General features: G+C 38.5%; 1 protein-coding gene across 8 annotated transcripts in view; it reads left to right on the forward strand.

Moving 5' to 3' along the window:
* Positions 1-3,368: 3,368 nt before the first annotated feature.
* Positions 3,369-21,120, forward strand: part of USP45 (ubiquitin specific peptidase 45) — a 70,534-nt gene continuing 52,782 nt past the window's right edge. For 6 of the 8 annotated variants that reach the window (XR_003521586.2, XM_027603109.2, XM_027603108.2 and 3 more), the window contains exons 1-5: positions 3,370-3,524; positions 8,446-8,555; positions 12,501-12,673; positions 13,839-13,942; positions 18,593-18,693. Coding sequence is in view for 7 of the 8 variants with exons in the window: in XM_027603109.2 (XP_027458910.2) it covers positions 8,456-8,555; positions 12,501-12,673; positions 13,839-13,942; positions 18,593-18,693 (478 nt within the window). In the remaining variant the exon portion in view is untranslated. Of the gene's footprint in view, positions 3,525-8,445; positions 8,556-12,500; positions 12,674-13,838; positions 13,943-18,592; positions 18,694-21,120 lie in introns of all 8 variants that reach the window. The other 2 variants (XM_027603106.2, XM_027603104.2) reach the window with 2 other exon arrangements.

Below are 21,120 nucleotides of genomic sequence, written 5' to 3' on the forward strand. Positions count from 1 at the left end.
AGTGAGGGGTACCTGGGTGGCTCAGTCGTTAAGCGTCTGCCTTCGGCTCAGGTCATGATCCCAGGGTCCTGGGATCAAATCCCACATCGGGCTCCCTGCTCCGTGGGAAGCCTGCTTCTCCCACTCCCCCTGCCTGTGTTCCCTCTCTCACTGTGTCTCTCTGTCAAATAAAAATCTTAAAAAAAAAAGTGCTTTAGACTAGACATCACAATTGTTGATTTAAAAAAGTTATTTATCTATCCTTTTGTTTAAATGAATTACTGTTTTCAGTAGTTCTGTGGGGATTAAAAAAAAAAAAAAGACCTTAGTGATAACTTGGGCTACTTGGATGATCCAGGATAATTTCCCTCGCTCAAGATCCGTCATTTAATCATATTTGCAAAGTCCTTTTGCCATGTAATTAATGTAACATGATTACAGTTCCAGGAATTAGAACACCTTTGCGGGCGGGTTGTGTTATTCAGCTTACCACATAAAGTTTATTATTACTGTGGTTCATTTCCTTATTTTAAATGTATTCTCAATTTGGTCCCCAATATAATGAAAGCTATATTTAACTGCAAATTAATTTATAATGGAAAATTTAAAAATTAATTTTTTAAAAGATTTTATTTATTTATTCATGAAAGGCAGAGAGAGAGAGAGAGAGAGAAGCAGATGGAGAAGCAGGCTCCCAAGGAGCAGGGAGCCCGACGTGGGACTCGATCCCAGGACCCTGGGATCATGACCTGAGCCGAAGGCAGACGCTTAACCATCTGAGCCACCCAGGCGCCCTAAAAATTAATTTCTAAATGGTATTATTAAAGTGTGTGTCCAAGGAATAATTTAATTAAGCAGTTTAAAATTATTCAGTTTTCAAGAATTTATTCTATTTTTTTAAAAGATTTTATTTATTTGACAGAGAGCACAAGCAGGGGGAGCTGCAGGCAGAGGGAGAGGGGGAAGCAGGGTCCCTGCTGAGCAGGGAGCCTGATGTGGGGCTTGATCCCAGGACCCTGGGATCATGTCCTGAGCTGAAGGCAAATGCTTAACCGACTGAGCCACCCAGGCGCCATTAGTTTTCAGTAATTTAATAATTAATAGCACCACTTCAAATTTCTATGCCAGTGCCATCACTTACAATTCTGTTTTTCCAAAATATTTGGAATTTTAGCTATAGTTTCTATATGATCTATTTTGTGGATTACTTTGAATTAAAATGTCATTATATGTTGTAAATTCACGTACTCCCCATGGCATCCCCAAGCTGTCCTGAATACATCAAAACCATAGGTAGCATGAACACAGGTATGGAAACAATGAAACAATGTGCTTGGCCTCAATAAATCACATTCAATTTGATTTATGCTTTTGCAAGAGCACAAATTATGAAACAATTCTTTTTCCAATGTTCGTGACTAAGTATTTGAGAAATATTTTTCTGCAGGATTTTTTATCTCAAAAGATGAATAGCTCCTCCCATAACTAGCACAGTGCCAGACTTGGTTTATTAGCACAAAGTCTTGTCAAAAGAGAGTCTTGATTATTGTTCCTTGGACCACTGTCCAAGTTCTTCTTTCAGAGAGACTCAGGAAGTCTTAAAGTGGGATGAAAGGGAGAAAATAGTTAACTCTTCTGGGAAAGGTCTACTAATGCTGAGTTGATATGAATCATTAATTCTCAAACAACTCATTTTATTTCTTGGCATAATGCCAAGTGAAAGGCAACTGGAAAGGAGGAGACTTTCCCCATTTCTTTCTAAGTCCACATCAAGCCTCCATGTATTTGACAAATCAAATGAAAAATTAGGAAATGTACTGTTTTCCATGCAGCTTTTTTTTTTTGAAAGAGTTTCTATCAAAACTTAAAATGAGTATCTGTTGACTCAGGATTTCCATTGCTATCTACTAATGATATTTGCACAAGTAGGCAAAGATAAAGGGTACATCAACAGAAAACTGGGGGAAAAATGATACAACCATTCACTGCAGTTTTAAGCAACTAGTCAAAAGAATGAGGCTAAGCTAGAGTTATGTCCAAGATAATCTGTCAAGCGAAAAAAAAAAGTTGTAAAATAGGATGTAGACTGCTAGAAATCAAGATAGTTTTGGAATTTTATCATTTCCAAGAAAAATTTTATGGTGTTTGCATAATTCCTAAATTTCTTTTTTTTAAAGATTTTATTTATTTGAGAGAGAGCGAGCACAAATGGGGAGAGGGGTAGAGGGAGAGGGAGAAGCAGACTCCCCACTGAGCAAAGAGCCTGAGGCAGGGCTTGATCCCAGGACTCTGGGATCCTGACCTGAGGGGAAGGTAGAGGCTTAACCTACTGAGCCACCCAGGTGCCCCTAATTCTTAAATTTCTGTGTTCTAATTCAGTCTGTCTTTTTAGTCCAGTATATGATACATTTTTAAAAATCCCATTTACAGCAATGCTATTTAGTATGGAAATTAGATTTGTTCAGGTTTGCATATCTTTTTTTCCTCCATGTTCTGTTTCAAATCTGATGTTAAAATAAATGAAAACTTTTGATTTGTGATGTAAACAGTTTTGACTTAACAATTACACCACAGTATGACCTATTCTTATTTGGGGAATTTTTTTTCCCCTAAAGAAAGAAATAGGGAAAAAAAATTTTTCCGTAAAGAAAAAAATTCGCCTACTCCAAAACATTACTTATCCCTATATCTAGCACAGTAACTGGCATATTCGTACTTAGTTATATTTGGTGAATGAATGGTTTCCATAAATACAATGTAAACACTTAATGACCTCCTTTGCCAAGTTCTGCACATAGAAATAATGCTATTTCACAAGAAATGAATTAGAGATTTTACTGGAAAATCCAAGTTTTTGGTTTATCTCTGGTATCTTGGACTCTTAATCCAAGGTTCTATCATAAGGCCACTGCCTCCTGGCTGAAGAGTTGTGAAAGATTACAAAGCTTATAGGACTTACCCATAATGAGAGTTGATGTTTGCAATATCATTAAAATATTTTCAAACCATTTTTACTAAACATATGAGTGTGCAGACCACTTTAACGGATAATCGAGCTTCGAAGAGGTATAGGTCAAGAAATTTCCTGTCTAGTAAGTAAGCGAGGACAGGTAAGCCCATAATGAAAAATATGCAAGATTACATGACAAATGTCAGATGTGACTTTACTGCACAGAAGAATGGGACAGAGGGAAGTCGGAGCTATCCCTTCAGGCCCTCACCGACAAGTGGGACTTAAGCCCGACTCCGGGTAGACCTGAGTTGCGTACCCCAGGACACTATTCCGACAAGAGCCTTGAGTCTTCTCCCATTATTCTAAGATTAGTCTGGCTTACCGGGCTCTGCAGACCTACAGAACGCAGGCGCGACGCGAGCTGGCCCCGCCCTGTCCACGCCCCACTCCGGTGCGCCATCGCCATAGGGACGGCCTCAAACCCCACCCCGGCTGTGGGCGGGCACAGGAGGTCCTGCCTCTGCCGACCGGGAGGTCGGCCGCACAGGCGCAGTCTCTTCTAGTTGTAGACGCGGCTTCTTGGCGCAGCGTGGTGAGTCCGGACTGCGGTGCCGGGTATCCGCAGTGTCTCGGTCTTCGCTTCCTCTACCCCAGCCCCTTGTGGCAGGACGGGGCTGGAGAGAGACCTGTTACGCGCCCCCGTCTTTCCGATCCCGGGGGGTCCAGGGGGTCACCGGGGGCCGCGTGAGTGCGGCCAGACTGGGCGCCGGCGGCGGAACTGGGGTTGTTTCGGCGGGAGGGTTCCGCAGGGAGGGACCCGAGTCTCCGCTTTATCTGGAAGCAGGCGCTCTCCCCCCAACCCCCCCCCTCCGACACCCTTCCCGCCTCCCTCCCGCGCTCTCTTCTCACTACCCATTTTTTCTTGAGAAACTTGGGTTGCTATTGTTAGTGACTGGAGGGTAGTATTAGGAGCCTTGGAGAAGGGCTGCCGGGGTCCAAGTCTCCATCCACCACTTACTGGCTCCGGGACCTCTGCAAGTCACTTAACCTTTGTATGTCTCAGTTTCAAGTGTAAAATGGGGGAAGTAGTAGTAACCTGTCTCATAAGGTGGTTGTGAGAATTATGTGAGGTAATATCTTTTAAGCGCTGAGAGCCGAGCGTGATGCACACACAGCAAAAGTATGTCAGTGCTGTTCATCTTTTTGAGTCTGGTACTAAAAGGAGAGTGTGTCCTTCTCCCTACGCCGAAAATAATTGCCCAAGAGTCCAAGGGTAGGGAAAAAAATTTTTTTTTCTTTTTTGAGACTATGGGCTTTTGTTTGTATGGCATGTTTTTAAAAAAATCAAACATTAATAAACAACTTAGTTGTACATCCTACAGCAGAGAAAAGACAGATGTTAGAGTAATACTGAAGTTGAAAACTGGAAAGTTTTGTTTGAGAAACCACATGAAAAAAAGGGCCAGAACTTATTTGTCCTGAAAAGAGTTAACATATCAAGTCTGAGACTGCTATCCTTAGAAAGTTCTGCTTGCAAGGGTACACCTTGTTTGGCATCTGGAAACAGTATAGTTTATGCTGTACACTGTGGTTTATGCTGAAGTTACCAGCCTCCAGGAAAAACCCGGTCCTGTGAGTCTGCAGTGAGTTTCCCTGGGCAGAAACATTGCACAGACATTGCTGGATTTTCCTTATTGGGGGAAAGTCTCTTTGACCCTGTCTGGCCGGAAGAGAACATAAGGAAGCCTGCTCATGGATTCCTGCAAACTTCACTTTTGTCTTTTTCCATTATGCTCATGTTGTATGTCCATACTACATTGCTGTAATACAAGTTAGCCGTGAGTACAACTACATGCTGAATCCTGTGAGACCTTCCAGTGAATCTCCAAGTATGTGGGTGGTCTTGGAACTCCCCAGACAAAATACTGGTGATAGAAACTACTTGAAGCTCCAGTAATTAGATTTTGTCTCTTTTTGCTTAAAAAGGGAAAGAAAAAGAAAGCTGTATAGATAAGTAATTGCTAAATAGTGGGTTACTGTCCAAAATTATTTCTATGTTTAGATATAGTGCATGTGTCAGAAAAATCACTGGAAATTGACTACATTGCCAAGTTAAGTTTGAGTCTCTGTCTTTTACAGACCTTTTATAGATTGTAGGTCAAATACCTGGGGTTTTTTGTTTTTGTTTTTGTTTTGTTTTTAATTCTGCAAGCACTGTCTATGTGTTGATGTCTATTTTTATTAAGAGGTTATCTGTGAAGCTGGGAAAAGGTATGGCCAGTTTCTCTTGGGCCATTTTTCCTGGATTCTTTTAGTTATGCCTGTATTTTCAGGACATCAAATTGAAAGAGTTGGAGGTAAGTCTAACTTTGGGGGTGGAAAGATCAGATTTGCCTTCTGATTATATCTTTTTTCCCTCAGCAAAGTAGAAGACTAGATATTATTTTGGGAAGTAGGGAGATGGAGGAGTTAGAGGTTTAGAAGAGTGAGAAAGGTTTCACATGGCTGTGTGTGTGAGTAGTAGGTAAGTACGTTTTCCAGGAAGTGTAGTAGGTAATGGCAAGTCTTGATCCATTTGAGGTTGAGATTGTGATTATGAATTTAGTGGACCCAGTCTGCTTTCTTACAAGATTTTCTCCAGCCTCTTTGGATACAGACATGCAGAAAGTGGTTAATTGGGTTCATTTAGGTTTGGGGTTTTGTTAGGGAGGTGATGTGGTGGTCGTTAAGGCTCTGCACACATATTTTGTTCTTTCAGTGTACATGGGAAGGTTGCACTCTTTTGTACACACCCCACATCCCACTCCCTTACCCCCATGTCTACTTGAGGTTAAATGTGTCATATGACTTGCTTGGGCTGGTAAAATATGAGCAGACGTGACAGACATCATTTCCAAGTGAAGCTTTAAGAACCAGCACTCCATTTGCTACTTTCCCATCTCCCTGCCTTGCTATAAGTGATCATGGAAGCACTTGGTGAGGTGGCAGCCTCTTGCCAGCCTGGGCACTAAAGGTGAATAGGAGTGGCTGTAGAGGCAAAGCTGGAAGAACTCGAATTTGTGATTAGGGAACAGAATACTTGAATTAGTGATTTTGCAAGGTAGAACTGTAGGGTAAGTGGGTGAGGAAGTTTGGAGGGAAAAGGCAGTCAAATGAAGTGGTCAAGGAACTCAGAGGCCTCGTGCATCTCTAACCCTGAAGGCCATAATTTGTTGACGCTCTGTTCAAGAGTGATGACCCCTGGAGTTAAAAGAAATGGCTCATAAAATGGTAAATTAAAAAGCTTCCATATGTGGAATATAGTATAACTGAATCAAGATTTAGAATTTATTTATTTATTCATTTTTAAAGATTTATTTATTTTAGAGAGAGAAAGCATGTACATGAGCACGGGGAGGGGCAGAGGAAGAGGGAGAGAATCTCAAACAGACTTCCTGCTGAGCGTAGAGCCTAATATGGGGCTGGGTCCCATGACCCTGAGATCATGACCTCAGCCAAAATCAAGAATCGGCCACTTAATCAACTGAGCCACCTAGGTGCCCCAAGATTCAGAATTTATTATTGAGTTGAAAGATTTCCACTTTGATCAATAAAAGCAAATAAACAAATAGCCATGAAAATTTCAGTGTAAGCTTAATTTTTTATCTAAAATCTTAACAATTAACTTTGGGTTTTTAAAAAATATAAAGGACAGAGGTAAGTAACACCTTGAAGAAAGAGACAAATTAAGTGTAGGACATTATACAATGTGGTCTTGAAAGTGTGGTCTGTGGGAGCACCTGGGTGGCTCAGTTGGTTGAGTGTCCAACTCTTGGTTTTGTCTTGGGTCATGATCTCAGAGTCCTGAGATCGAGCCACCTGTTGGACTCCACACTCTGCGGGATTCTGCTTGAGATTCTCTCCCTCTCCCTCTACTTCTCCCCCTGCTTGTGTGTACTCTCTCTCTAAAATAAATAAATCTAAATCTTAAAAAACAAAACAAAACAAAACAAAAAAAAACACGTGGTCTATGGACTCACAGCAGTGGCTTTCCAGTGGGAGCTTGGTAGACAGGCAGAACCTCAGGTCCTGTGCCAGACTTGCTGAATCAAAATCCACATTTTAACAAGATCTTTAAGGTGACTCAAATGTACTGTCCTGATCTTTTTTAAAAAGCCAGTGTCTTGGGGCGCCTGGGTGGCTCAGTCATTAAGCATCTGCCTTCGGCTCAGGTCATGATCCCAGGGTTCTGGGATCGAGCCCCACATCGGGCTCCCTGCTCAGCGGGAGGCCTGCTTCACCCTCTCCCTCTCCTCCTGCTTGTGTTCCTTCTCTCGCTATCTCTCTCTCTGTCAAATAAATAAATAAAATCTTTAAAAAAAAAAAAAAAAAGCCAGGGTCTTAGGAAAGTATAAGATGGGAAGAACAGTTTCTGGATTAAAAGATGCTAACAATTAGCATGACGTAACCAATACAAAGTGCAAACCTTGATTGAGTCTTGATTTTTAAAAAAACAGTATGGAAGATAATTTTGGGTCAGCTGAAGAGGCTAGAATATGATGGAATATCAGAATAGGGAATTATTGTTAATTTTCTTAGATGTGATAATGATGTGATTATTCTTAAAAAAGATACATGCTTTTTGCAACTTTGAAATAGTTCAGCAAAAACAAATATACTCACATACATGTATATATGTCTGTACACACTGATATTTAGATAAAACAAATAGGGCAAAATGTTCTAGATGTGGAATCTAGGTAGTAAGTATATGGGTGTTTATTATATTATTCTTTTAACTTTTGTGGAAGTTTACATTTTTTCGTAATAAAAAAGTGGAGAAAAACCCCAGAAAAAATGCAGTAGCTTAAAACAATTTCTTTCTTTATTAGTTGTTCAGTGCTAGGTCATACCGTGCAGGTAGGCTGGCTCTGCTGTGCTGGGCACATGGCTTCCATCCCTGGTCCATTGTGGCTTTTCCAGCTTCTACTGTTTCCTAGCTAGTGGGTCGGGAGAAAGGGCAAGGGGAGCACATGACCCGGAAGCAGCGCTTATTCCCTTGATCAAACCTTTCGTTTTTTCATCCACCTGGACATCATGTATCTAGGGAGTAGTTGGTAAAAGTCAAATGTAATGTACATTTGTATATTGGTTTAACCAAGATTTCTTTGGTTTCACCTGATGTTTTCTTCTTCTTTTGATGTACTGGGGCCCAACTAAAATGGAAGTCATTTCTTTTTTTTTTTAAAGATTTTATTTATTTATTTGACAGAGAGAGACACAGCGAGAGAGGGAACACAAGCAGGGGGAGTGGGAGAGGGAGAAGCAGGTCTCCCGCTGAGCAGGGAGCCCGATGCGGGACTCAATCCCAGGACACTGGGATCATGACCTGAGCTGAAGGCAGACACTTAACGACTGAGGCACTCAGGCGCCCCAAAGTCATTTCTGTTTTAATATACATTAAGTAGAATACCTAAAATTTTAATTTTGAGGATTAAAGTGTATTCATTTCCCCCTACCCCCAACCTTTTCAGTAAATAACAGATGCGGGTGAAAGAACCTTCCCAAGCTTTGCCTGAGAAAGCCAAAAGGAGTAAAAGACCTGCTATACCTCGTGATGAAGACTCTTCAGACGACATTGCTGGTAAATTGTGGTATCTGGCGTCCTGAGTGGTGTTGTGGAAAATAACCATATATGTTTTTAATCAATAAATCCTTTGCTCTTTATTTTTACTATTTTCTGCATGAACTTTAAAATTAGCTTGTCTAGTTCCAAAACATCCTGTTGATGTTTTATTGAGATTTTGTTTAGTTTATAAAGTAACTTAGAATTGGCATCTTTTTGTTGTTTTCCATTTCTCATGACCTGTTAAAGCCAGGCCTTTAAGCCTGGAAGATGACTGGGGAGCTGCTGGCCCCGGGCTGGCTTTTCTCTTGAACTTCATGCCTTCTGTTTCAGCTTTTCTGAGGATTTTCCTCCTTTCTCACCAGTTCAGTTCTCCATTTAAAAAGTTTTTAATTTTTATTTCCATTTTCGAGTGTTTTTAACTTGGATAGTGTTTCAGGATAGTTAGATTGTTATATTGAAGGAAGTCTGAATTATATCTTTAAACATTTGTTTTATTCTGTGAAATTATTTTTTTCAGGGATTCTGATGATTCTTTTGTTAGCTCTTCCTTGCCTGTCTTCTAGTTATTTTTTCTCAAATTGTCTACAACTCCTACTTCCTTTTCATTTTGCTTGCTCTTTTCCTTTTTATCTTTTACAGTGTTTTCTGCAGTGTCTTTTTCACCATATGCCCTTTTTAGTTTTGTCATCCTTTTTGTGGTTTTTATTTTTTTCCTCCATTTCTTTCCTGAGCTCTGCCAGTCACTTTCTACTGTTTTGCCACCTCATGCTGGAGCATTTGCTTCCGTTTTGTATTTGTATTTCATGGCAGTGATTTCTGTGCCTTTTGTTTTTCCTTTTTCTTATATTGGATAGAATTTATGGCTTTGATTTTTCTTTGATTTCTCATTCTTTAATGTAGGGTTACCTTTCTTGGATCAGTTAGTTTTAGAATATTTGTGTAAGAAGGAGGGCCAGAGCACTGTCAAGACCAGCTGGAGTTTTGAGTGTGAGCTCAGTTAGCCTTTACTTCTTTCCACTCAACAAGATTAGGCAGCCCTGGTGTTTTTTCAGAACCCGAAGGATCTTTTCTCGCTGCCTTAGAGACAAGACTGTTTCTGGCAAATTTGGCTTGTTTGTTTCTCACTTAGTGAATTAGAAATTGCCTTCTTTTGCTTCTTTTTTTTTCAATATATTTTTTTCTATTTATTTATTTATTTGATGTAGTGTTCCATGATTCATTGTTTGTGTATAACACCCAGTGCTCTATTCAATACGTGCCCTCTTTAATACCCATCCCCAGGCTAACCCATCCCCCCACCCCCCTCCCCTCCAGAACCCTCAGTTTGTTTCTCAGAGTCCATAGTCTCTCATGGTTCGTCTCCCCCTCCGATTTCCCCCCCTTCATTTTTCCCTTCCTACTATCTTTTTTTTTTTTTTAACATATAATGTATTATTTGTTTCAGAGGCACAGGTCTGTGATTCATCAGTCTTACACAATTCACAGCGCTCACCATAGCACATACCCTCCCCAGTGTCTGTCACCCAGCCACCCCCTCCCTCCCACCCCCCACCACTCAGCAACCCTCAGTTTGTTTCCTGAGTAAGAATTCCTCATATCAGTGAGATCATATGATACATGTCTTTCTCTGATTGACTTATTTCGCTTAGCATAATACTCTCTAATTCCATTTTAGTCTTCCACCTTCTTTTGCTTCTTAAAACAAAACTGGATATAGGGTAGCTCCTGCCAGGGTTGTTGCAGCACAGGGATTTAGGTTTCATTCTGTGTCTGCAAAGTAAGCGGGGTTCTCTATGGGATCTACAGCTGCAGTATGCTCTCTGCTTCCTTCTGTATGCACCCCTATTTGATCCCTGCTGCGTTGAGGTGGGACTCTTCCACTGAATTTATGACTTGGGGCTTCAGTTGTCTCTTGGTTTTCCTGAAAATGAACTTGGTGTTTTTGTTTTCTATTCTTGTTAACATTGGACAGTTTCTGAGAGGAGAATGGGGAAGTGTAGATTTTAGACCATCATTTGCAAACTGGAAGACCTCCTTGTAAAGTTTTTTAATATTTAAAGTGAAAAATGTGGAGACTTTAATTATTGTTTTGATTTGTTAATGTGAAACAACTATAGACTTTAATACATTTATATATTTTATTCAGGAATCCCTAGAGGACTTATTTGGCAGATGAAATTTAGACAATTGTATGATCAAACAAATTACAGAAAACTGAGGAAATCTTATTAGCACAGCCCACCACCAAGGACTGTGAATACTATTTAAACACTGGTTAACTCTTGTAAGAAAACATCAAACTTTCAAATTTGCTTATAAAAAGTATATATTGTTGAGGCATTTAAAAGCTAGTAGAGTTAATTTAGACTCCTGGGACCTTTTTATCATGAATTCACTTATCTCTGAATTCATTAACAATTTCAGTTTTATATGTCTGAATTGTAGAATCAGAGAAGAGCTAAGTTATACCCTGGCCAAATCCTACCCCAGAGATGATATAGAAGGTGTATGGAATGATTTTTCCCCTTAGAATTTTAAAATATAAAAACTCAAAGCATTGATATCTAGTAACCCACTTCTAGGTCCTGTATCTATGTGGTCATCTATCAGTCTTCCCCAGAACACCCCTTTCTTTAATGGCATGTGTCCTTGCTTTTCAAATATAGGGCTTTGGAATTACTCCTTTTGTGTCTATTTTTATACCTTGCTCTTGGTGTAAGATTAGAAGTCCTAATCTTTCCCCAGATTTACACATTATTTTTATTGAAATTATATTTTACAATAAGTCACTTGTCAAGACTCACATACTTAGGCTTCAGGATGAAAAGGAACTAATGCTTAGCCTCTCTCTAGTTAACTAATAGGTGAAAAGGAGTGCTGTGCATTTGGGAAGGGAAGTGGAGAAAGTCAAAATGTCCATACTCCTGTTTCCCTCTTCAAGTTACTTAGTCTTTCCTTTGCTGTTTAATTTTGGTGGATAGTTGTAGTTTTGGTGTTTGAGATAGATGAGGTGCAGAAGTGGAAGTGTTAGGTATTTGGCAGAAGTGGAAGTGTCATTGTGTCCTTGGGAGAAGAACACAGTTATCTGAATAAAAACATACTAGCCAATTTTGGCCAGTTGTCTCCACACAGTATACCCAGTGGGACTCTGTTATAAAGGATAATTAAGGACTACGCAGCGTCATTTGTTATTTGGAAATATTCGTTAAGGAGAATTCTTGTTCCTGTAAATTATGCCATATTGTTTGTTCCTCTTTCTCCTTTCTCTCAATAATGATGAAAATAGCATCAGAGCAGAGGTAGGCTCTCTGGAAAGATTTTGTGTGTGTATCTTAATGAGAAGAAAATATATTCAAAATGCTTGACACAGTAGCTGCTCAGTAAATAATCTATTTATTAAACTTTTTATTTTTGAACTAATTTTGAATAGGAAGGTTCAAAGAGATACACAAGGGGGTCCCATTCACTCTTCATCCAACCTCTCCTGATTTCACATCTTGTATTTCTATAGTACAATATCAAAACCAGGAAAATGACATCAGTACAATCCTAGAGCTTATTCTGATTTCACCAGATATGCAAGGCCTCATGTGTGGGTGTCTGTGTGAGTGGGTATAACTCTGTGCACTTTTATTACATGTGTAGTTTTGTATATCCACCACAACTGAGATACCCGTCTGTCCCATCACCACCCCAATGGTTACCTGTTTATAGCCACACTCCCTGTTCTCCATCCATAGTCCCTGGCAGCCACAAATCTGTCCTCCAGCTCTCTAATTATGTTATTTCACGAATGCTTTATAAATGGAACCATGCAGTATGTATCCTTTTGAGTTGTTTTGTTTTCCAAATCTCTTTGCTTTTTAGTTACAGTATTTTAATGCTATTGACTTTGGCTTACTGATGGTAGCACTTTGGCTTAGCAAAGAAAATGTTCACATTTTGTTTTGTCTTATTCAGTAGGTTTCACTTGCCAGCATGTAAGTCATGCTATCAGTGTGAATCATGTGAAGAAAGCAATAGCTGAGAATGTGTGGTCAGTTTGCTCAGACTGTTTAAAAGAAAGAAGATTCTGTGATGGGCAGCCAGTACTTCCCTCTGACATATGGTTGTGCCTCAAGTGTGGTTTTCAGGTGAGAAGCATGATTTTTATATGTGAGTTTCTCTTAAATATTTTTCTTAAATGCGTATTGTGAGTTGGACTGTTGGTAATGTTTAGAATTTAAAATAAATTTATTCATGTTTAGATAGAAGTCTCCAAGGCTCAACTTAGAAACATTAGTTAAGGTAAAATAAAAGGTATATTATATTCAGAAAGTAACCACATGTGGTTTAGAAATACTTTGAAAGGGAATCCAACCTACTTGCAGTAGTTCTCACATCTGGACCTGCCTTTACCTATTTGTATTTCCTTAAGAAATGGATCCAAGTTTTTTTACAACTTACTAGATTAATTTTTTTTCTCTCTATGAAAGGATTCTTTTTTTTTAAACAATTTTTAACAGCTTAGAAGCTATTAATATCTGTAATATTTTTTGAAAAACATTTAAGATGTCTACACTTTTTCTAAAATAAGAGGAATCCTTATTATCTCACATAGCTTGTAAGTAGGACCACATCAGGATTAGTTAATTCAATGAAAAGAACATTGAAAACTGAGCTTTCTTCCATTTTTCTTTTGTCCACCCTCAATTTCATGGCTTTTTATGGCTGAAGATATTTCATGCATTATATATCATACAGCCATCCCCAGAGGCCAGAAAGAGGGCAAAAAGGACATCCCTTTCCTGTTTTTGTTTTAATTTTTAAATATATGAAACTTTTCCCAGAAACATCTAGGAGACTGCCCCTCATGTCGCATTGACCAGAACTGGATCTTATTTCTTTACTTACCTGGTGAGGGAAATTACTGTGATTGGTCTGAGTCTCATTAGTTGCCAGTGGGTTTGGGTGGAGGTATGGACAATTTTAGAAAATGTGTGCATAGGAGGAGGGCACTGGTCTGCAAAGATGCTCGGTGCTCCACAGTGTGCAAGGCAGAGAGTGTATACATTTTTAAATAATAGGGAAATGAACTCAGCTCATGATTGTTTTAGGCAAATACTATATAACAAAAAGCAAGTTAGCCTCTTTGCAAGAAATTAAATTTAATGAGAATCTATACTATTTTCTGAAACTTTTCCCTCCTGTTTGAAATTAAAAACCAAAACTTTTTTAATATGAGTATGATTTAAGTTTTGATTAATTTGAAACAAACTTACATGTAAATTGTACAAATAGCATTCTGTTCATCTTTAGGGATGTGGTAGAAACTCAGAAAGCCATCATTCACTGAAGCACTACAAGAGTTTGAGAACAGAATCTCATTGTGTTACAATTAGTCTGAGCACATGGATTATATGGTAAGTTAGATTTTATTACCACTTGTGTCCACTACAAAAATATCATTTTCTTTGAGCTGTACAAGGTAAGATATTTAAAGATGTTGTACCCCCTTATGCATTTTAGCCTGAACACAACCTGTGGAATACTTTAAGAAAAGTGACATTACCGGGGCGCCTGGGTGGCTCAGTTGGTTAAGCGACTGCCTTCGGCTCAGGTCATGATCCCGGAGTCCCGGGATCGAGTCCCGCATCGGGCTCCCTGCTCGGCGGGGAGCCTGCTTCTCCCTGTCACCCTCCCCCCTCTCATGTACTCTCTCTCTCTCATTCTCACTCTCTCAAATAAATAAATCTTTAAAAAAAAAAAAAAAAGAAAAGTGACATTACCCATGAATATAAAATTTAAATAAGGAAAAATTTAGTCATCCCTCTACTTTTTTTTTTAAACATTTTCTAAATAGGATAAAGAAACATTCTTCCTAGTTGATTTTTCATAATGAACTTGCTAATACAGAATTCCAGAGTTCTAGAGAAGGAAGGTACTTCAAGCAGTCAGATGGTTTGGTGATTCCCTGGAGGGGAAAGGGTAAGCCTGGGCATATGCAGTTTGTCAAAACTGCTGGGGTGATTCTACTACTTAATCCTGGCTGGGAACCAAGTCCAGTTCCCTCATTTTACATATAAAGACACTGGTTACAAAGTAAACATCCAGGCACTAAAACAAGTCTTTTGATTCCCTAGTTTCTTAGGAGCATAGCACACCGGCTTCAGTGGCATAAATGGAAACTGTATCAAAAAGCTTTCCATATGTTTTACAACAAAAAAATTTTTTTAATATATATGTATTTTTTTTCAACAATTTTCTAAAATTTTCAAAAGCTTTCAAGTTTTCCTTGAATGAATTTTCAGAGGTTTTCAAGTTTTCTTTAAGACAAAAATATTTTAACTTTGTGTTTTCACTTCCGGGATCTAAAATTAATATAACAATATTTTGACTTATAGAAGAGATCATCATCTTATAATTTAAATTTGTAGCACGGGTCAGGTCTTGCTGCATTTGTGTTTTTGTTGTTCCCAAGTAATAATATTGGGGAGAATGAGGAAAGCATAGAGACAGCTTACTATGTAAATGATACATTGGAGCTAAGGGAGAGGGAGTTGATGCCATAGTGTGGCAGCCCAATAAATATTTCTCTGTAGCCTGAATAGAGCAGTGGTCTCAAACAATGGGGCCCGTCACAATCACCAGGAAGGCTTGTTAAAATAGACCGCTGGGCCTCGGCCTAGAGATTCTGATTTAGTAGTTCTTGGGTAGGGCCTAAGAATTTGCATTTCTAACAAGTTCCTAGGTATTGCCAATGCTGTTGGTCTAGGGACCACAGTTTGAGGACCACAGTAATAGAGGAAGGTGGAGGGAGAGTTGAGTGGCACCTGGTAGAATAGACCCGTTTCAAGTGAGTCTGTGTCAGAACTTCTGTTGTAGCTTTTAGGACCATAATTATGGTGTGAATCATGATGTAATTTCAGCAAAGAAAAAAAAACACAAAAACCAAAAAAAGTTACCTAGCATAATAGTGTTGTTAGTTTTAACTTTATTGATTTTATAATTTTATGTTTACGCTTAATTGTATAATTGTGCTTTCATAGATATATAGAGCTATAAGGATGATCAATTTATTGATCATTTTGTCTGTAGAATGTTAAATTTATATTATAATGAAAATAATTTAAGTCATATTTGGGGGTCTGTAAAATTTTTTCCTTTCTAAGGAAGAAATTTCAAGCTGGTCACATGCATTTACAGAAACTTAAAAGGTTGGGACTATTTTCTTTTTCACATCTAATTCCTAAACCTTAAAAAGTTTAACAATTTCTGGGGCACCTGAGTGGCTCAGTTACTTAAGCATCTGCCTTCAGCTCAGGTCATGACCTCAGGGTCCTGGGTCCTGGGTTCTGGGATTGAGTCCTGCATCAGGCTCCCCGCTGCCTGAGGACTCTGCTTTTCTCTCTCCCTCTGCCCCCCTCCCCACACTTGAGTGTGCACTCATTCTTTCTCCCTCAAAAAAATAAAATCTTTAAAAAACGAGTTTAACAACTTCAGTAGAAAACTTTACTAATTTGGGTTAAAGAAAGGCCAACTTGAACTGGAAAAAAAACTTGGAAACCCTAAAAAAGAAAGGAATATGGTAGATTTGATAAAATTATGGCTAACAAAGTGTTGCTTGATAGTGGATTTAATGCTGCTTCAACAGATAATATTTATTAGCTCCGTGGTTTCTTATCTCTGACTTTCTTCAGAATCACAGAGGTGGAATTTGAAAAATCCATAGGTACCATTCATTGGTCCTCTGTTAGATCAGGGCTTTTGTATTGTTAAGTTCCACACTGATCCTTATGCTTGACCAGAGGCACTGATTTAGCACTTACAGTTAACATATAGATGAGTGCTTTTGTTTATCTTTTTACTTTTTCAGGTGAGTGCTTTTAAAGTACTCAAAAGTTTGTTGAAAGATGTGGTATTTACCCTGTATTTTTAATACCTTACTGATTTGTGAGCCCTCCTATGTCCCAGTTTCTCATCTGTAAAAAGGAAGTATTATACTTCTAGAGAGCTATTTATTTTTAAAAATTATAATACTGTTTTGGTTGTTGTGAGGAATTAAACTAGAAAATGCATGTATTTATAACGGTGCCTGCCACAAGTAGATGCTCAATTAAATTTTTTTTGGTTATTTTTTTTAAGTGTATGTATTTATTTATTTATTCATTTGAGACAGAGAGATACAGAGAGAGCATGAGCAGGGGGAGGTTCAGAGGGAGAGGGAGAAGCAGACTCTCGGCTGAGCAAGGAGCCAGATGTGGGACTCGATCCCAGGACCCTGGGATCATGACCTGAGCCGAAGGCAGAGGCTTAACCATCTGAGCTACCCAGACGCCCGTTTTTTGGTTATTTCTAATGGAAACAAGTAGAATTAATTTATGTTGAGCTGTCCTCTCTTCTCCAAATTCACTGCCATTGTGTGGTTTTTATTCACATTTTCTTTTTGTACTCTTAAAGTTACAATACATTTTATAGCAAGTAAAAATTTTTTTTTTAAAGATTTTATTTATTTATTTGAGAGAGAGAATGAGATAGAGAGAGAGCATGAGAGGGGAGAGGGTCAGAGGGAGAAGCAGACTCCCTGCTGAGCAGGGAGCCCGATGTGGGACTCAATCCCGGGACTCCAGGATCATGACCTGAGCCAAAGGCAGTCGCTTAACCAACTGAGCCACCCAGGCGCCCTATAGCAAGTAAAAATTAAATTGCAGCATCAGTAAAAATTTCTTGACATTTCAATATTTTGCAAATGAGCAATTTTTATTATTTTTGGCAATAGTTACATCAGTAAATTTTGAGGGTTTATAATGGTGTAAACCTGGTAATTCTACATTGTTTGAATTCCATCATGGTCTATTAGAAAAGATGTTTTGGGAATGTTTTCTGTGACTTGTTTCCTTCACAGATTTATCTATGTATCTATGTATTTCTGTATGCAAGTGATAGAGTAATATTTGTATTTTGAGTATGAGTAAATATTTGACTGAATTTTCAGTGCCATTTAGAAAAAGAACCCAAACACAGTTTATAGCCATTAATTTTAGGACCCCTATTGATTATAAGAAGATTGTGAATATGTAAGGTGGTATTGGTATAACACATTATACTTTTCAATATGTTCAAATATATGTTTTTATTTGACCATTGGATCTTATGAAGTTAAAGGAAGCAGGTAATGATAATACATAGAAGAAATCTTTATTAATACTATATGCACTAATGAGTAAACTTAGTGGAAGCTAATTTTCTAAAACGTAATGTGCTTTGAAAATCTCTTTGGGAGCTCTCTCTCTTCCCAACTAAGTCCCAAATAAAACAAAACACTTACCCAGTCTTCCCCATCTCTATAAGTGGCACCTCCATCACTTAAGTATTCAGGCCAGAAACCTAACACTTTCTTTCCTTTCTTATCTTAATTTTTAATCCTTTAACAAAAGTGGATAAAATGGTATAATGAAATCCTCCGTACCCATCACCCAACTTTAAACATTCCCAACTTGCAGCAAGTCTTTCCTCTAGACCAGAATTTCTCAGTCTCAGTACTGTTGTCATTTGAGTTGATAATTCTTTGTTGCAAAATTGCTCCTGTTTGAGAATCACTGACTTACCCTCATCCACTTCCCTCTTTCCATGGCAGTTATTTTTATACTTCTCTGTTTCTACCTGAATTTCCTGTAAAATAAATCTGTTCATTTTTCTCCAGATCTCCTGCTTCTACCCTGACCTTCTATTCCTGATTCCCTCTATCTGACATTAGTCCGAGTAATGTTTTTAAATATAGATTGGATCACATCACTCCCCTCCTTAAAAAACTCCTCATGGCTTTCCATTACACTTAGGGTAAAGTACCAGGACTTTAATTTGAATGATAAGGCTCTGTATGAACTGTCTCCTGCTTATTTCTCTAGACTTATCTAATGCCTCACTCTACATGTATACTTTTTGCCCCACCCCACCCCACCCCAATTTAAAGACAAGACTGGATAAATATCAACTTTATTACTTTATTACCTGGTGTGCAATATTATTGAAGGTGTTTTCATAATATCTGTTTACATATTTGTATTTTTCAGGTGTTATGAATGTGATGAAAAATTATCAACACAGTGTAATAAGAGGGTTTTGGCCCAAACAGTTGATTTTCTCCAGAAGCATGTTTCTAAAACACAAACAAGTAAGTTAAGCAGTTGCCAAAGAAATTTGTATTAACGTATGATATTTTATATTTCATATAGAGAGCTTGTAAATTCATAAATAATACCTTAGATTTTACTGAGACCTTTCTGCACAAGTGCCATGCATTCTTAGGTAGTAATCTTGTGATGTTATCTTGGGTTGTATTTACATAACTAATATGAGAAGCTAGAGAGGATAGTGACTAGATCATGGGCTTCTGAGTCAAACAGTGCTGAGTTTGAATTCAGGCCCCACTCAAATTACTTATTGTCTGTGTGTCTTTTACTTCTTAGTTTACTTACTTTAAAAATTAAGATGATCATTCCAATGTGTGGGGTTATTGTGAGGCTTAGAGATAATGTGTTCTAAAAATTTAGAAATAATGTATGTAAAAATGCTTGCATGGTGCCTGACACGTATTTATGAAGTGGCATCTATTCTTTGTTACGTAATCATAGTGCAGTTCTGACACTAACCACCCAGAGTTAGGCTAACCTTACAGATTAAGGGCGTGCTTAGTCTTACACAAGATTGCCCTCACTTCAGACATCATCCTCAGGGTCCCGCATTTTCAGCCCATCCACATTTCTGACAAACTGGCTATAAATTTAGGAGTTCCCACTACCCTTCTTAGGTTCAGTAATTTGCTAGAATGACTCAGAGAACTCAGGAAAGTCCTATAGTTAAAATTATAGTTTTACTATAACAGAAAAAAGATACAAATCAGGACCAGCCAAAAGAATAGACACATTGGGCAAGGACTAGAAAAGTCCCAAACATGAAACTCCTGTATCTTCTTCTTGTGGGGTCAGGATACATCACCTTCCTGGCACGTTGATGTTTATCATACACACAGAGTATTGTTAACCAGGAAAGCTATCTGGAGCTGTGGTGTCCAGAGTTTTTAATTGGCATTTTATTGAATAGGCACCAGTGCTTGACTCATTGGCCACGTGATTGAACTCAGTCTCCGGTACCTCAGCCCTCTAATCACACACTGGTCTTTCTGGCATGGCTAGCTGCCATCCTGAGTAATCTTATTAGCATAAACTGTCTAGGGGCCCATCAAGAATAAGAAAGACACTCCTGACTCTCTGGAAATCCCAGGATTTAGGGGTTACTTCTCAGGAACCTGGTACAACAGGCGGCCAAATCCTTTATGATTCAATAATAATGTATTATATATTATTTACTTCATTAACTATGTATGTTGTTGTCTAACATACAAACAATATATATAATACATGTTGATCTAAATGAAGAGTATATAGGGAAGCAGAAATATTAAGTGCCTACCACATGCTGGGTTTTATACTTTATTCAATATTAGTGATAAAACAAAAGAACAGTTTTATATTGCCCTCTTGGGCTATACAGTAGAGTTGGAGAGACAGACAAAAAAAAAATTTATATGTAAACTTCTGATAAGTGCAAAGGAAAAGAAGAGATTGCAGGTATAGGTAATAATCTAGTGGTCACAGTGATCAAAAAAGGCCAGTATAGCTGGAGTGTGGTTTGCTGGGAGAGAGAATGAAATGAGGAAGTGAGTGGGGGAAAAAAAAATGAGTTTGGGAGTTCATGAAGGATACTGTAAGGAATTCCATGGTAAAGAATTTTTATTTTGTTGGAAGTGTAATGGAAGCTATTAAAGTGTTTTAAGCAGGGGAGTAACGTCATTTCATCTTTTTAAAATAACATTATTCTAATTGCTGTATGGACGGTTGGAGTTAAGAGTTGAGGTGAGGAGATCATTAAGAAGGTCAGAGGACGTTGTTGTGGTAGGGCAGGTGAGAGACTAGTAGACGCACTGGTGGAAAGTAGGTGGATTAGATGTAGTGAGTGAGGGAGAGTGGGAAGAATCCATACTCACCTTGGGGTTTGGTACTAGGTGAAAGGGTGAATGGACATGATAATTTTGAAATGCCTTTGGTGCAGAATTGAACTGCAGGTGGCATTCAGAAACTGAAAAATTACATTAAAATATACTAGTCATCAGCTATATTTTCTATAACCCAATATACAAGTGTTTCTGTTAGCTATTGCTCGAGACAATGATAGTGAACAAATTGGCAAAGGAACTGGAGGAGGTTAACACAGATTCCAGACAGAAGAAATGATTAATTTTTTTCACTCATTTATTTATTCAACAAACGTATTGAAATCTTACTCTGTCCCAAGCATACTAGTCATAGCTCCAGTTCTGCTCAAATAACCAGAAAAATACGGTGATGATAGACATTGAACACTTCAGGAACAGCTGTTGGTCTTAATGTTGCCTCCTGAAAACTGCACTTTTTTTAAAAGATTTATTTATTTATTAGTTTGTTTATTTGAGAGAGAGAGAAAGAGAGAGTGAGAAACAGCGTGAGAGGGGAGAGGGGAGAGGGTCCGAGGGAGAAGCAGGCTCCCCGCTGAGCAGATAGCC

The sequence above is a fragment of the Zalophus californianus genome, chromosome 7 (assembly GCF_009762305.2).
Source record: "Zalophus californianus isolate mZalCal1 chromosome 7, mZalCal1.pri.v2, whole genome shotgun sequence".
NCBI lineage: Eukaryota > Metazoa > Chordata > Mammalia > Carnivora > Otariidae > Zalophus > Zalophus californianus.